Source organism: Dryobates pubescens, chromosome 13, assembly GCF_014839835.1.
Source record: "Dryobates pubescens isolate bDryPub1 chromosome 13, bDryPub1.pri, whole genome shotgun sequence".
Taxonomy (NCBI): Eukaryota; Metazoa; Chordata; class Aves; order Piciformes; family Picidae; genus Dryobates; species Dryobates pubescens.
The window spans coordinates 26,257,526-26,274,332 of NC_071624.1; the positions used below are offsets into that span (position 1 = coordinate 26,257,526).

The 16,807-nt window shown below is 49.4% G+C and overlaps 1 protein-coding gene across 4 annotated transcripts in view; it reads right to left on the bottom strand.

Moving 5' to 3' along the window:
* Nucleotides 1–16,807, bottom strand: part of SPNS2 (SPNS lysolipid transporter 2, sphingosine-1-phosphate) — a 163,383-nt gene that overhangs the window by 12,629 nt on the left and 133,947 nt on the right. For 2 of the 4 annotated variants that reach the window (XM_054166683.1, XM_054166680.1), the window contains 2 exons: nt 6,521–6,681; nt 5,905–5,987 (listed from right to left, as the gene is read on the bottom strand). In XM_054166683.1, the coding sequence (XP_054022658.1) occupies nt 5,921–5,987; nt 6,521–6,681 (228 nt within the window). In that variant the 3' untranslated portion in view covers nt 5,905–5,920. Of the gene's footprint in view, nt 1–5,904; nt 5,988–6,516; nt 6,682–16,807 lie in introns of those variants that run through there. The other 2 variants (XM_054166681.1, XM_054166682.1) reach the window with 2 other exon arrangements.

A 16,807-nucleotide genomic window follows, 5' to 3' on the forward strand; every position in this document is an offset into this window, starting at 1 on the left:
AGCTTGGATCTGTCATCCACAGCATCTTTCTGTACACCTCTGGGGTAAACAGGAAAAACCTCTTGTTTCCAGGGATAAAACTAGGGGTTAAATAAAACCAGATTAAAAGAAGTGAAAGCCTTTGAGAGGCAAACAATGCTACACCTGCACGGGGTGGGGGTTGGCAGGAGGAATCTAGGGGAGTTTGGGTTTTCCCCTCAGCAACACCTGGGAGTGGCCACTGTCAGAGACACTGTCAGAGACTGTCAGAGGTCTGTGCACTGCAGAGGCAGGAGCAGCGCTCAGCAAAGCTCCAGATGCTGACTGCCCAGGAGAGAATTGTGCTACGTGCCGAGTACATTACAGTGATTTATGTGCTCTGGCACCCAAAAGTTGCCACAGATTGGGGAAAGGACTATTTCCCCCCCCCCTTTCATAATAAAAATAGCACATTCTGCCCAATTATTGGTGAAGCCATTGCTTCTAATAATGTAGGCATTTCTTCTGCAGCTCCCTAGGGTGAAGCTTTGATTTTTTTTCAGGTTATCTGCATTACAAGCCAGGAAAAGGACACAGACGGGCCACAGATGCAATTCTCAGCAGTGCTGAGCTTTTACTTCCAGTGTGTGGAGTGCCTGAAATACTCCTGACCTCTGGAAGTTGCCTTCTGGGTGATACCTGTCAAGGCTGCACAGGTGTCAGTGGTGAGGTAGGGAATAAAAGTAAGGTCATCAGATTTCTGAGCTGTTTCTGTAGGACTCTGCCATGGCAGGACTGTATGTTGAGGTATCACCTTCCAGAGGATATCAAAGTACAGCTTGGGTCTCACAAATCTTCATTAAGCAGGTAAGAGAAAGTACAGTGGGAAATAAAGTGAGACTGCTTTAAGCCTCCACTGCAGTAGTACAGAACAGGAAAGGAACTCCACTATAGTCAAGTGAAAGCACAGCAGGGGATAGAATTAGAATAGAATGAACCAGGTTGGAAAAGACCTTTGAGATCATCAAGTCCAACCTATCATCCAACACCATCTAATCAACTAAACCATGGCACCAAGCACCCCAACCAGTCTCTTCCTAAACACCTCCAGTGATGGTGAATCCATAGTTGAGTGGTTTAAAAAAGAACTTGAGTACTGTGCCCAGTTCTGGGCTCCTCAATTTAAGGACACTGAGATACTTGAATGTGTCCAGAGAAGGGCAGCAGGGCTGGGGAGAGGTCTTGAGCACAGCCCTGTGAGGAGAGGCTGAGGGAGCTGGGGTTGCTTAGCCTGGAGAAGAGGAGGCTCAGGGGAGACCTTATTACTGTCTACAACTACCTGAAGGGAGGTTGTAGCCAGGAGGGGGTTGGTCTCTTCTCCCAGGCAACCAGCACCAGAACAAGAGGACACAGTCTCAAGCTGTGCCAGGGGAGGTTTAGACTGGAGGTGAGGAGAAAGTTCTTCCCAGAGAGAGTTGTTAGCCATTGGAATGTGCTGCCCAGGGAGGTGGTGGAGGCACCATCCCTGGAGGTGTTTAGGAAGAGACTGGATGGGGTGCTTGGAGCTATGGTTTAGTTATCAGGAGGTACTAGGTAATAGGTTGGAGTTGATGATCTCTGAGGTCTTTTCCAAGCTGGTCACTTCTATGATTCTATTTATCACTACTGCCTGGGAGCTCTTGCAGAAACCATTCTTAAGCATTTTCTCTCTCGTAGCACTCTGGAAGGGGCAGGATTAAATTGGTGTCATACAAATGGCACCAAAAGAGATTGGATTATGTTACAGAGGGCTGTACTGTATTGTGTCCTCTGCTAGGCCTGAGTTTACTAAAAGCCTCTTTAAGCTGTCAGCCTTCTGAAGCAGCATGGACACAGTTATAAAAGACTTGTGATTTTCAAAGAGAGAAATAAAGAAAGAGTTGCTCTGTGAAGACTTGGTTTTTTTTGTTCCTCCTGAGTGTTTTTGTGAAAGCCTTGGTGACTGGAATTCCTGTGCTAAAAAAGCCATCATCAAAATAGGCCAGGGATTGTGGAAAGGATAAAAGTAGTTGTGAAACAAAACAAACAACCAAACCCCAAGCACACAGTCATGCAGCCCTGAAAAGCTTGGAAACTCTGTTTTGGAAAGGAAGTGTGGTGGAAACTGGAGGAAGCTTTACAGGAAAACAGAGGTTGCCATCCTGATACCCTGCCCAGCCCTGCCTGGGAGAAGTAATTATCTGTAAGCAAAAACCCAGAGACCATGACACACAGGAAGAAACAACCAACTAAATCCTAGCCATAAACCCCTGAACTACTGTTTGACAGAAGCATGGAAATGAAAATAGAATAGAATTGGAATGGAATGGAATGGAATAAGAATAGAATGGAATAAGAATAGGAATAGAATAGAATAGAATAAGACTAGAATAAGATTAGAATAGAATAAGACTAGAATTGGAATGGAATGGAATAGACCAGGTTGGAAAAGACCTTTGACATCATCAAGTCCAACCTATCACCCAACACCATCTAATCAACTAAACCATGGCACCAAGCACCCCATCCAGTCTCTTCCTAAACAACTCCAGTGATGGTGACTCCACCACCTCCCTGGGCAGCACATTCCAACGGCCAATCTCTCTTTCTATGAAGAACTTCCTAACATCCAGCCTAAACATCCCCTGGCACAGCTTGAGATTGTGTCCTCTTGTTCTGGTGCTGCTTGCCTGGGAGAAGAGACCAGCCCCCTCCTGGCTACAACCTCCTTTCAGGTAGCTGTAGACAGCAAGAAGGTTTCCCCTGAGCCTCCTCCAAGCTAAGCAACCCCAGCTCCCTCAGCCTCTCCTCACAGGGCTGTGCTCCAAACCCCTCCCCAGCTTTGTTGCCCTTCTCTGGACACCTTCCAGCAAGTCAACATCTTTCCTAATTACAGCAGGGAAAGCTTAATATCCACGGGCAGAGCTGCAGAGTTATACTTTTGTTGCTGGCCTATTAGTTCATTAGAGGGGTCTGTGACATCTGCCCTGGGTGCCCTGACCCTCCTGGAGATGAATGGCTTTAATCTCTGGCGTGTGACACCAGCGTCTGCGATCCCTGCAGGTTAATTGATTTCTTCTGGCAAAGCACATTTCCAAGTCCTGTTGTCTGAGCAGCATGACTGACTGCAGAGGAAAAACAAGGCAGCTTGGGAAAAAAAACAAACCCAAAAGAGATTCTCCTGTCCCCAGCAAGTAGGGTGGAAGGGAGGACTGGGCAGGCAGAAGGCTACCCCTGCCAAAGGTGCGCAGTGCCAAGTGCAGATGGCAGGTCAGATAGGTGGGAGCTGGATGTAGCATGGAGTTTTAAACTGCTAATAGCATAATGCCCTGCTGTCTTTCCTCTCACAGCTAAAAGCAAATCCTCCCCCATCAATTCTTCTGAAGGAGACCACTGAACCTGTCAGCAAGGGCAGACGGACCCAGGCGAGGGCACAGACACCACCGCTCGCGGCAGGGAGAGCTGCCTTACGCCAGCCTTACTGCAGACACTGTCTGACTGCTCAGGAGGCAGATTTGGGTTGGATATCAGGAAGAAGTTCTTCACTATGAGGGTGGTGGAACACTGGAACAGGTTGCCCAGGGAGGTAGTTGAGACCTCTTCACTGGAGGTGAGGCTCGAGGAGGCCCTGGGCAATTTGATCTAGTGCCATGGTTTAGTCACGAGGTATTGGGTGACAGGTTGCACTTGAGGATCTCTGAGGTCTTTTCCAACCTTGTTGATTCTGTGATTCTAGTTGGGGCTGTCCCTGCTGACTGCAAGGAGGTTGGACTGGATCACCTTTGGAGGTCTCTACCTGCCTGGACCATTCTATGATTCTAATGTGTCAGGAACTGGAGTTAAGCTGGGCTCTCCAGGGTATTTTGAACTTGGGGATGAGCTCCCGTGCTCACTTGAGAGAAATTATTTAGCTAACTATTAGTTCTGACAGCTGTTCTCCCTCTATATCTGCACTGGTTTGCAATGTCAGAGAACCATGGCTGAAGAAGGTAAAATTCATAAACAAACCTGAATCAGACAGAGGGGAAAGGAAAGGATGCTCAAAGAGAAAGAGAACCACAGAAGCAGGTCTGAAGCCTGAATATGCTTCTTTCAAAGGTGGATTGGGATGTGAACAGAGCACAACAAAACCTGCTCAGGCTAGTCAGCAGCAGACTGAATTAAAGACTGAGGAAGCAGAGCTGTGGGAGGTGATATCCCTCCCACAGTAACACCACTGCAAAGCTGGTGCTTTGGTGCATGTTTAAACACACCAGCACTGGCACTCAAGCAGAGTCAAGCAGTTAGCAACCAGCCTGTGACCTGCAGTGCCTCCTGAGCAAGCCCTCTTCCATGAGAGCTCCACTGGAGCTGTGAGTCCTGCTGGGTATCACAATGCCTTGCCCAGCATAAAGGTCCAGCTGGGACCAGACATGCTGATAAAAGATGGAAGTGACCCAGAATTCATCAGAGCTTGAGTACTGAAATCCTTCACCACCTGAGGTGCTGTCATGCTATGCTGGCAACATGGGTGGTGCTGAGGGACACATCTCTCCACCCTCATTCTGGGTAAGGAGTGAGCAGTGTCCCCTCTGAACACAGTGAAGAGAAACACTGAAGCTTTCCTAGAAACGGGGAGGCCTGAACAAAGGCTGCAGGGGGGGATTTCATCTGCTGCTCTGCAGCCCTGCCCTGCCAAAGAGAACTTAGGGCTCCCTGCAGCCAAAAATCCCCAAACACAGCCAACCTTGGGCACCTGGCAGCTTATGTTCATCTTGTCCCCAGGTGATCACTGCTTACACCTGCAGGTACCTTTGCACAAAGAACTGGATGGCAGCCACAGACCAGTTCCCATCTTCCTGCCTCAACACCAAGCCAGGGAGGCCTTCAGAAACACAAGACAGCTTTCACCTCTCCTCCAAACAATCTGCTGCAGCATTTACCTCTCTTTTTGTTTTCCCCTCCCAGGAAGTTTTACCATCATCTGATCTCCAATTTCACTCCTTGCAATTTAAAGCCCTTGTAAGCAGATCACAAAGCAGGGACACATCAGTCATGTCACATCCCCCAAAGCCACACTGAAATTCAGCTGTGCAGGACTTAACCTCCTTATGAGACATGTGATGAGGTCTTGTTTGTTCATTTCCTCATAGTGGGGATGTGTATATCTGAAGGCACCAGGAGGCAGAGAAACTTCCTTTCTCTGGCATCTGTGCTGCATGGTAGCAAAAGGAAGGTGGAACTGCTCTTACAGGGCCACAGCACCATCTGGGGCACCACTTCCACATCTCTTGCATCCATCTGATGTGATAGTGTGAGCCAGAAGGTATCACCCAAACTGTTCATGCACTCATGTCAACCTCCAAACACCTTCTTTTCCTTCTAATGGTGCCAAGTGACAGTGACATGCCACAGGGTCCTTCTCCTTAAGCTACAGGCATGCTCTGTCCTCCTTGCCTGCAGCCCTAGACAGGCTGCTAACACCTGCACTGCTGACATCTGCACATCCCCCATTCTCCCACTGCCCATGGCAGGGTGGTTGGAATTAGATGATCTTTAAGGCCCCTTCCAACCCAAACCATTCTAGGGGGAATAGAACAAAACTAGAAATGGGTAGAGTCAGATTGGATGTTAGGAAGAAGTTCTTCCCCATGAGGGTGGTGAGATGCTGGAACAGGTTTGCCCAGGGAGCCTCATCCCTGGAGGTTTTGAAGGCCAGGCTGGATGTGGCTGTGAGCAACCTGCTGTAGTGTGAGGTGTCCCTGGCCATGGCAGTGGGGTTGGAACTGGCTGATCCTTGAGGTCCCTTCCAACCCTCACAATTCTATGACTTTATGAAAGGCAAAGGCAACTTAGAGTCAGCAGCAGGTGAGTCACCTGCTCACATACTCAGCATGACATTATACAGAGATACTCTTATTTTTTGACAATTAGGAGAAAGAGACTAACCCCAGAAGTTTGTATGTCATGTGGAAGCCTCTTCTGAATTACTGTAGTTGCCAACCGTGAGGTGATCCGAATCGGTTTCTTTACTGAAAAACAGCAGCTGCAGTGAGGGACTGGGGAAGAGCATCTGCTACAGCCACCCTTCAGCACCTCTGTCCCTACACACAGCTTTCCTCCTCCCTGCCTCATCCTCCTGTGTGTTGGGAGGCAGCGAGCAGGGCGCGGGGAGCTGAGATGGGACGACATCGACTACCAAGCTCTGTAAAGTATCTCTTGCACTTCACCTAGCAGCCCCTGAGCTCCACCACACAGCAGCCCCTCACCACTGATGGCCTGGGCTGTGGCATGCTCATGTGAGGGGACAAGGGGCCTGTGACCTCAAATACTGTGCTCCCCTCCAGGCCATGTGGACAACAGTTGAGATCCACCAGAGCAGAAGCATGTAAGGGATGCCCAGCCAGCATGACCCAAGCCCCTGTGCTCCGTGCAGCCTCATGCACTCTGCTGAGCTGAGGTGATTAGCCCAACAGCCTTTACCTGGAAGGCCCGAGGCCAGGGAAAGAACAAGCATAAAGTTCAAGAGAGAAAGCAGGCTGTGGTACCTCCCCAGGTTACTCACTGTTCAGCTTTGGCTCGGTCACTGAGGAAGAAGAGGGCTGTGGCCAGGAAGAACATCCCTCCGAGGACGACGACAAAGGGGCAGAGCATGAGCGCGTAGCCCAGGCTGAGGAACTCCCAGACCGGAGACTCCTTTGTGCTTTGCCGGATCAGGTCTGAGATCTAGGAGAGACAGGCAAACAAAGAGTCACTCAGCTGAAAGAGAGGCAGGGTAATGGGAACGCCACTGCCCAGCCAGCCACCCACTGAACATGTGCAGGAGGTTTAGGATGGAACAGAGTGTTCAGGAGAAGCTGAATGTCCCTTGCACGCTTCAGCCTTCCACATGCCGCTCTGCAGCCTGGGCAGCTTGTGCTGGCAGCAGCTTGGCAGCTCCTCCTCTGCCTGTCGTTCTTCTGGCCTGATCTAGGATTCTTCCCACAGCCCTCTCCACCTTCTGCCTGCCTGCTTCAGTGCCTGCCTGCTTCAGCGCCTGCCTCCGTGGGTGTCTTGCCTTGCTGTACTGACCAAGCCTCCTGGGGCTGCTCGGGAGCGCTGCTCTGTGAGTCAGGGAGTGATCAATCTTCTGCAATTGCTATCAAGGCCTGCAGACTCCTACAGCTTGCCTACCTTTCAGCAGAGGGAGGGATTCCATTCCATTTCTGTGGACGAAGGGGGAGGGGGGAAATATTTTTCATGCAATAAAAAAACCAACCCCAGAGATCCCATCTGATTCTCAGAAACAGAACTCCACATGGGTGGGCTTTTCTCATCCCTATGTCTGGGGTATGAGCCTCATCCCCCCTTCTAACCTCCACTTCTACACTCTGAAGTGTAATTGTGTGCAAGATGTGCCTCTGTCCCGCAGGCACAGAGAGGGGCTGTGCTCACACCAAAGACCCATGCACAGCACCAAGCTCAGGTGCTAATACGGCCTGCATCTTCCACCAGCCAGAGAGTGTGATTATCACAGACTCATAGACTGGGTTGGGTTGGAAGGGACCTCTGAAGGTCACCTAGTCATACCCCCTGCATTCAGCAGGGACATCTTCAACTAGAGCAGGCTGCTCAGCGCCCCTGACCTGGCTCAAGGGAGGAATGATACCAAAGTGAACACAGGCTTGAGCTTCCACAAAGGAGCAGGGAGATGCAACAGCAGGTTTTAGTTCATTCTGAGAAGCTTTTGGTAAAGCTCAGTTATTTAATAACTGTCTGTAGCTAGAACAGTCACAGTCTAGAATTTACTGTCCAGCAAACATGGAATCATAGAATCAAACCATTGTCAGGGTTGGAAGGGACCTCAAGGCTCAGCCAGTTCCAACCCCACTGCCATGGCCAGGGACACCTCACACTACAGCAGGTTGCTCACAGCCACATCCAGCCTGGCCTTAAAACCTCCAGGGATGAGGCTTCCATTACCTCCCTGGGCAACCTGTGCCAGTGTCTCACCACCCTCATGGAGAAGAACTTCTTCCTAACATCCAATCTGCATCTACCCACTTCTAGCTTTGCTCCCAGACCTATCACTACCTGACAGCCCACAAAGTTCCTCCCCAAATTTCTTGTAGGTGCCTTTAAGATCCTGGAAGGCCACAATAAGGTCTCCTCAGAGCCTTCTCCTCTCCAGACTGAACAGCTCCAACTCTCTCAGCCTGTCTCCACAGGAGAGGTGCTCCAGCCCTTCCCCCTTTACAACTTCACTCTCCATAAATCCAACAGAGCTGTAAGCAGCAGCAGGGCTGAGTCTCAAGGCATTGGGTATTTAAATGGGCAGCTCTGGTTTAATCTGTGACTTTTTTGTGGATGCAGAAATCCTAGTGTATACCACAAGGCTGCAGGGAATTTACAACATACAAATCCTACTGCTGTGCACACATGCACGTTGGCTCCAGAAACAGTCCAGGCTTGTGCAGCAGCTCCTGAGCTGCTACATTGCTGCTAATGAAAAGGAGGCATCAGACACAAGCTCCATGCAAAATCTGACATCCAGGCCTTAAGTATTGACAATCAAGGGAGGTAAATGACACATGCAGAAGAAATCAGCAGTTCACAGCTGTGCAGCCAGCTAGCAACCTGGAAGGTGAACCACAGAATCAACCAGGTTGGAAAAGACCTCAGAGATCATCAAGTCCAACCTGTCACCCAACACCTCATGATTAACTAAACCATGGCACCAAGTGCCACATCCAATCCCCTCTTGAACACCTCCAGGGATGGGGACTCCACCACCTCCCTGGGCAGCACATTCCAATGGCTAATGACTCTCTCAGTGAAGAACTTTCTTCTCACCTCCAGCCTAAACCTCCCCTGGCACAGGTGAGACTGTGTCCTCTTGTTCTGGTGCTGGTTGCCTGGGAGAAGAGACCAACCCCTTCCTGGCTACGACCTCCTTTCAGGTAGTTGTAGAGAGCAAGAAGGTCTCCCCTGAGCCTCCTCTTCTCCAGGGTAAATCATAGAATCATAGAATCAAACCATTGTCAGGGTTGGAAGGGACCTCAAGGATCATCTCCCTCAGCCTCTCCTCACAGGGCTTGTGCTCAAGACCTCTCCCCAGCCTCCTTGCCCTTCTCTGGACATGTTCAAGTGTCTCACTATCAGTCTTAAATTGAGGGGGGCAGAATATGTGTGAGGAGATGCCTCAGCAGAGGCCAAACACAACAGAAGGTCACAGAAAGATGGCAGTGGTGGGGACTCAAATGGACAGGTAGCAGAGTGTGCTGTAGCAGGGAGACTCTGGAGCATTGGTGGTCTCACTGCCTTAAAATCTGACTTACAGCTCAGCCTGGCCCCTGCTAGAGTGAAGGGAAGGAGGAGCAGCTAGCCTGATGCTGGAGAAGAAATCACACAAAAGAGCAGAAGACTCTTTGAGGAGGGAGCATTCTCAAGTAGAGAGCAGTGAATAAATGCTGGAAGAGTCTATCTACAGAAAGAATGAAAGGCTTTTAGCCAGACTTCTGTGGTTCCTTCCCTCTCCTAGAAACAAGGAGGAGAACATTTCAGAGCTTGGGATACAGCTAAGGAAGTGTTCCTGTCCTCTCAAAGAGAGCTTTGTTCACACATGAGGAAAATCAAGAGTGTTCTGAACTAGTCTCATGTGAGCAATGATGGTTAAAGAAGTCCTTAGACTGAAGGCAAATAACAGTGGCTGTTGTCTGAGAGACTTGTGTAACAAACAGCAGCAAGACTCAAATGTGAAAAGAATGCACCCCCAGGAAGCCAGCAGAGCACACAGCACACCCAGAAGACGCAACATCAGCTGGGTAATTTATTCCCTCTGGTACCCAGACACCTTAATTCCCAGCACTTCCCTTACTCTTCATTATGAAGCAGAACTGGGCATTGCACCAGCCCCTGCGTGTGCACCAGCCAGAACTGAGGCTGTTCCAAACCAGGAGCTTAGAAATCCAGCAGCACTTTTCATTTGGGGGAATGGATACAATTATCCTCCAGAGGGACCAGGCAATAAATCACTCAACAAATTGACATGATAAATCAGCAGTGGAGGATGAAAAGCCCAGGCATGCACTCCTGATTGCTTTCTCTTGTGGCTGACAAGGCATTCTAGGCTAAAACCAGCTTTGGAAACCTGAACTCTCTAACATTTTAAATCCCCAGTGCAGTTTGCCCCACACCTTCCCTTCCAAGCCATCCTGTTGACCTTTTATACCAACAGATCCTGTTGATACTGAATCTGCTGCCTCTTTCATTTTCAGCCCAGCTATTCTCTGAGTGCACATTTCAGAAGGAGCAGTGTTTTCTTAGAATAGAATAGAATAGAATAGAATAGAATAGAATAGAATAGAATAGAATAGAATAGAATAGAATAGAACAGAACAGAACAGAACAGAACAGAACAGAACAGAATAGAATAGTCCAGGTTGGAAGAGACCTTCGAGATCACCACATCCAGCCTATCATCCAACACCACCCAATCAACTAAACCATGCAACCAAGCACCCTATCAAGTCTCCTCCTAAACACCTCCAATGATGGTGACTCCACCACCTCCCCAGGCAGCACATTCCCATGGGCAATCTCTCTCTGTGTAGAATTTCTTCCTAACATCCAGTCTGAACCTCCCCTGGTGCAGCTTGAGACTGTGTCCTCTTGTTCTGGTGCTGGATACCTGGGAGAAGAGACCAGTTCTTCCCCCCAAGCCAGCTGGGCTTCCTCCTCTAGGTTTCATACAGTCCCCTCACTCATATTTACCTCTCTTCACTCTAGAGCTCTAGCAGGGCCCACATCCATGTTCCTGCTTTTAGGAGCCACTTTTCCCTTTTGGTTTATCCCACTCAGTCACAAGCCACCTGCTAAGACTGGAACCTTGGCACCTCCTCTCAAGTGGACACAGGACATAATTACAACCTTGGGCTCCAAGGATGGCTCAGTGTTTGCCAAATGCTCTGCTCTGTATTGCCAAGTCCTGGCTTCCCAGACTCCTTGCGATGGCAGCATCCTGAGTCGTCGAGCTGGGACCTGGCCAGACCCAAGCCAGCATCACATTTGGTGTCTTCTCTCCGTCATGAGTAACAGAAAGTGGGGGCTGCATGCACAGTCAGTGCCAGCTCTTCAGCATGGAGTCATGTGTGGGATTCCTTTCTTTGTTCACCCAATTGGTAGGTGGAAAAAAAGACCCCAAACCCTTCAAAACATTTCCCCAACACGTGGGGGTGGAGGAATCAGTCAGGAAGTCCTGCTGCTGCTCTGCAGTATAATCAGAAGTCCCTGGTAACATCCCAGCTAGGGAAGTTCACATCTGCTTTTCCCTCACTGCAACACAGACTAAGAGGAATGACTTGGCTAAATAAACCTCAGCTGGTGGCATTTTTACAACAGGATACAAATGGCAAGGGTTCAGCTGGTGGCAGCCAGCTGGATGGAGTCCAGCTAGAGAGAACGCCTGCGCCCTGCAGAACAAACACTGCAGCATGCTCCACAGCCCCCAAGCCTCAGATTCTGTCTCAATTTGAGTGCAGGAGACAATGAAGGAAAAAGGGGGAAACTTTATTACCTTTCTTGGGAAGCACCTGCTGAGGTTTTCAGGTGGACTGAAGGGCTAGAGAAAGGTGGTTTGCTTCTCTGCTGCTGTCCCTCCTGAACAGCGTGAGCCATTCAATGAAACTGATTTACTAATTGGACAATGTAATGGCAACAACATCTTTGAAATCATCATTTCATCTCCTCTGTCTCATTGCCAAATCCAACATCTCAACCCTGGAGGTTTTTAAGGCCAGGCTGGATGTGGCTCTGAGCAATCTGATGTAGTGTGAGGTGTCCCTGCCCATGGCAGGGGGGCTGGAACTGGCTGATCCTTGAGGTCCCTTCCAACCCTAACAATTCTGTGGTTCTGTAAGACAGAGACTTTTATTCCATTTTGGCCATTGGAATGTGCTGCCCAGGGAGGTGGTGAAGTCACCAGCACTGGAGGTGTTTAAGAGCATACTGGATGATGCACTGGGTGCCATGGTTTAGTTGATTAGATGGTGCTGGGTGATAGGGCTGGACTCGATGATCTCAAAGCTCTTTTCCAACCTGGTCAATTCAATTCAATCCCATCCTCTCCTATCCTATCCTATCCTATCCCATCCCATCCCATCCCATCCTATCCTACCCTATCCTATCCCTAATCCCACAACAGCAGCAGAATATCTCCTGCTGCTCCATAAAACTGAGAGTGATGGTAGGGAATGACTTGCACATCTTTGTTACAGAGTGTGTTTGCCTCTTTGAACTCCAGCTCATCTCACACCCTGCTTTGGCAGAAGGGACAGGGCTGTGTAATCACCAGCAAGCACTTCATGGGCCACACTTGAGAAATAGCTGCACAGGTCAGACAGGGACAAAAGACCCAGACTGCAGCATCACATCACAAAGATCCACTTCACACCACTGCCTTGCTCTTAATTCAGGCAGCAGCGGATTTGAGCCCCAACAGGCTGTGGCCTGGTTTTATCTAGCACACTAAAAATGTTATTCCAGAGTAAGTATGTCCACAGCTTGACTCTGGAGCAATCATGGCACTTTAAATGATAAAATAGGATTTTTAAGCCAGAATAGATAAATTCCACTTCCTCAGGCAGACAAGTCTGGACATACAGAACACCTTCCTAGGCACATCTATTTACCTGGGGGGGTAAACACCTTGGAAACCAAATCAACACAAAGGCTGTCTCAAAGTGGGACAAAGGGGGGGGGGGGGGGGGGGCTGCAAAATTGACACCTCCAGCTATACAGCTATAACTTTCCTTAAAGAAGTATCTGAATTACTGCACATCCTCCAGTTTGCCTTGAGCTGCCCCTAATCAGAGGCTGCTCTGCCTTCCCTGACACTCTGCACCAGTGATAATTAACACTGTTCTGCTAACTGCCTGCTAAAGGAAGGTCATTAGCATTCTTGCTGTTTAAGTAGCTCATTAGATCTAGTTTATTAACCTACTCATACAAGAAAGTTGGGGAAGGGAGAAAAAGTGAAGGGTGACACATGATAGGCTGCTGCTTAAAGTCTTTGCAGGTAGTCACAGAATCCTGGACTGCTTTGGGTTGGAAAGGACCTTTAAAGGTCATCTAGTCCAACCCTGCTGCAGTGAGCAGGGACATCTTCAACTAGGGCAGGTTGCTCAGAGCCCTGTTCAGGCTGACTTTGAATGTCTCTGGGGATGGGGGCTCCACCACCCCCCTGGGCAACCTATTCAGGAGTGGCACAACCCCCTTCAAAACAGAACAGCTCAGATTTGCTTGTGATAAATAACCAGAGTCAGCCACTCTCAGACCTCTTTATGAAAGAGAGGAGTTGCCTGTGCAGACATTTGTGGTCTCTGCTGCCAGGTGAACCAGCCTGGGCACTGCCAACCCACCCAGCCCCTCAGTCAGGGAGAGAGAGTGTTTGCCAAGAGGAGGCTATCAGAGAGACAGCAATTCAGATGCTCCATTTGCATCACTAGAGATGGACAGATGGGGAGAGCTTTCTTGTGACCCTCAGCACACAGGGGATTGAGCAGGTAGCCCCAGACCCTAGTGGCCAGATCCTGTGGCACTGTCCAGACACTACTTGGCTGGAGTGGCTGGAGGTTGTGTGCCTCAGGGAAAACTGAAGAAGCAGCAGTTAAGGAGGTCAGGACAGGTGGGAACCACCACCAGTGGAGTACAGCCTGTACTTAGCCTGTCAAAAGGTGCTGGTGGAGGTGAGCTGATCTCTGGCACTTCAGAACACCCTCCTCATGCATCGATGTTGCCAAGTGACAAGCAGACAGGTTTCAATCCCTAGACCTGATGGATGGTTGCACAGGGGAGATGAGAAAGAATTTAATAAAGCAGGAAGCTAACAGGAGAGCCAGCAGCACCAGAGCAGCAAGGACACTGCGTGCCCACAACAGCCATTTGCCTGACACACTTAGGGAGAGCCAAGCCTGCCGTGGGTGCCCATTTCTCATCACAGCCAGGGCTAGAAGCGAGGCAAGGACAGGGGAGGAAAGCTCTGCTCAGGCTGTGCTCAGGTAGGAAGCAAACAACAGACTTGAAAGCAGGAAAGCAAAAAAAGAAGCCAAGGCACAAAGGCACAGCATCAAGTTACAAACTCACTGTCTGTACTTGGTTTTCCTGAAGGAAGAACGCTCGTGGAGGGAGAGCAGTGTCTGGGTGAAGCATGATGTAAACCCTGAGTAGGGAGGACAGGTTCATGCATGCATGTGCACAGCTGAACATGGAAGCACAGGCTCCCTGGCACTTCTCAAAATGACTGAATGTTTAAATGGCAACAAAGGCATAACCAGAATTAATGACACAAAGAGCTGGAGCTCTAATGCAGCCTGAGGAGAGTTGACAGCTCACTGTTCACATTCTGCTGCTGGCTCCATCCACTCAGCTCTTCTGGGTCTGAAATGCTGGGAGCTATTAGGGCACAGGAAGAGCAGTTAGAAGACCTTTAGCTAATGCCCAGCATGAGTGGTGAGGTTTGAGGTGTTTCTCTGACATGTGCACCCATGTCTGCATAGAGGGATTCTCCAAAGACAGAGAAGTACCAGAGAGCTGCCAAACAGAAAGGGACCTGTGAGTGCTGATTGACAGCTGGCTGAACATGAGCCAGCAATGTGCCCAGGTGACCAAGAAGGCCAATGGCATCCTAGCCTGCATCAAGAATAGTGTGGCCAGCAGGAGCAGGGAGGTCATTGTGCCCTGTACTCAGCACTGGTTAGGCCACACCTTGAGTCCTGTGTCCAGTTCTGGGCTCCTCAATTTAAGAAGGACATTGAGACTCTTGAATGTGTCTAGAGAAGGGCAACGAGGCTGGGGAGAAGCCTTGAGCACAGCCCTGTGAGGAGAGGCTGAGGGAACTGGGGTTGCTTAGCCTGGAGAAGAGGAGGCTCAGGGCAGACGTTATTGCTCTCTACAACTGCCTGAAGGGAGGTTGTAGCCAGGAGGGGGTTGATCTCTTCTTCCAGGCAACCAGCACCAGAACAAGAGGACACAGTCTCAAGCTGTGCCAGGGGAGGTTTAGGCTGGAGGTGAGGAGAAAGTTCTTACAGAGAGAGTTGTTAGCCATTGGAATGTGCTGCCCAGGGAGGTGGTGGAGTCCCCATCCCTGGAGGTGTTCAAGAGGGGATTGGACATGGCACTTGGTGCCATGGTTTAGTAGTCATGAGGTGTTGGGTGACAGGTTGGACTTGATGATCTCTGAGGTCTCTTCCAACCATATTGATTCTATGATTCTGTAAGTACCAGAGAGGTTTGGGTGAGATGCACTGAGCAGGTGACCTTTCTCCCTGACTACCTCACGAACAAAGCAGAGTGGTTAAACAGAGATGCTTTAAACTCTGCAGGCTATCACAAAGGTCCTGGAAAAGATACAGTTATCTAGGAATGAAAACTGCCTCATCCTGTGAAATACTGCAGCAGTGCAGGGAGTCCTGTTTGTGAGGGAAGAGGCCAGGCTGATTTGTAGTAAGTGATCTCAGTGTCTGGCAGGCAGGAAAACCTTACCCAAATTACAGCCTCCACCCTAAAAGTGCATTTGCATAACTGCTTTGTAAGTCAGTCTTAAGCCTTTTTACCACAGCAAAAGTTACCAGTATTTAAAGAGACATGAAAACCAGCCATGCACACGTGCTCTTAAACACCAGCACGTAATGTGGTGCTCTGGGTGCAAGGAGCTGCTCTGCAAGATTTGGAACTGGGGGAGAGCAGGGGGGGGGAAAAAAATCTGAGTCTGACCTTCAACTCACACCACAGGGCAAGGGAACAGCCACACACACGAGGCAGCAGCTGTTAAGTACTTTCTATGTTCCACATGAGGATTATAAGATCAATACAACATTTATTGGCACCCAGCAGAGACAACTGCCTGAGACAGCTTAGTCCTTCAAGGACACGGGTACCTGATTCTTTATTAAGAGGACTGCTAGAGGGAATCTCACCATGAACTCACCAGAGTTCCAGCCATGTTTGATCAAAACATTACTCATGAGGGAGCTTCAGGCAGATTTTTGTAAGCAGTCAGAAGAAATGAGATCTTCAGCATCTCAGATGAAGCCTGAGTGATCAGGAGGCTGATCTGATTTGGCTGTCACTAATTCTGAGCATGCCTGTTACTGCAGCTCCTTTGATTTATCCTGCCTTCTGCCTCTCTCTCTTGCAAGACCTACACCCTGCTCTTGGTCTGCTTTCATGGTGACTCTGGAACAGCAGCAGTGTGAACTGATGCCCTCAAAGCTGGGCATTCCCAGAAGGACTATGGGAATTGAGTTGCCCAATTCCCTTTAAAGCCAACAGCAGTAGGTTGCTTAGCTCCTGTAGACTGCTGTGAAAATCTGAGTCATAACCCAAGCCACTTCTGTCACCTGCCCAGGTGAGATTTCAGTCCTGCATGAAGGTCTCCATCCTACAACACAGCTGGACAATCCCAATGACAAACACCTGCAGCATTTAGTGATCAAGTTGCTTGCTTGCCTTAGGTCTGGTGGAGAAGTTGGCTCTTTAAATGGTATTAAATGGTATTTGTTTTCCTGCCTTGTGTTAAAGCTGCAGTTGACCTTTCAGCCATTGTAGCACAGGGAGCATGAATCAGCCAAGCCAGTCCAGAGGCTACAGAAATGGATGCTGCTGCCTCCTGAGACATGAGAGCTTCCTGCTCTCCTGCCACAGAGCTTTGTACTTGAGTAGTCTCCTCCCAAACAAAGACTGCTCAACAAGTACAAGCATTAGGAAAGAGTAATTCCAGCTCATAATGAATATTTTCCCAGCCCACAGAAGGCCTATGGCAGCTGTCAAATTGGGGTTCCACCATGTTCCAAGGCAGGCATCCTGAAGTAACTCA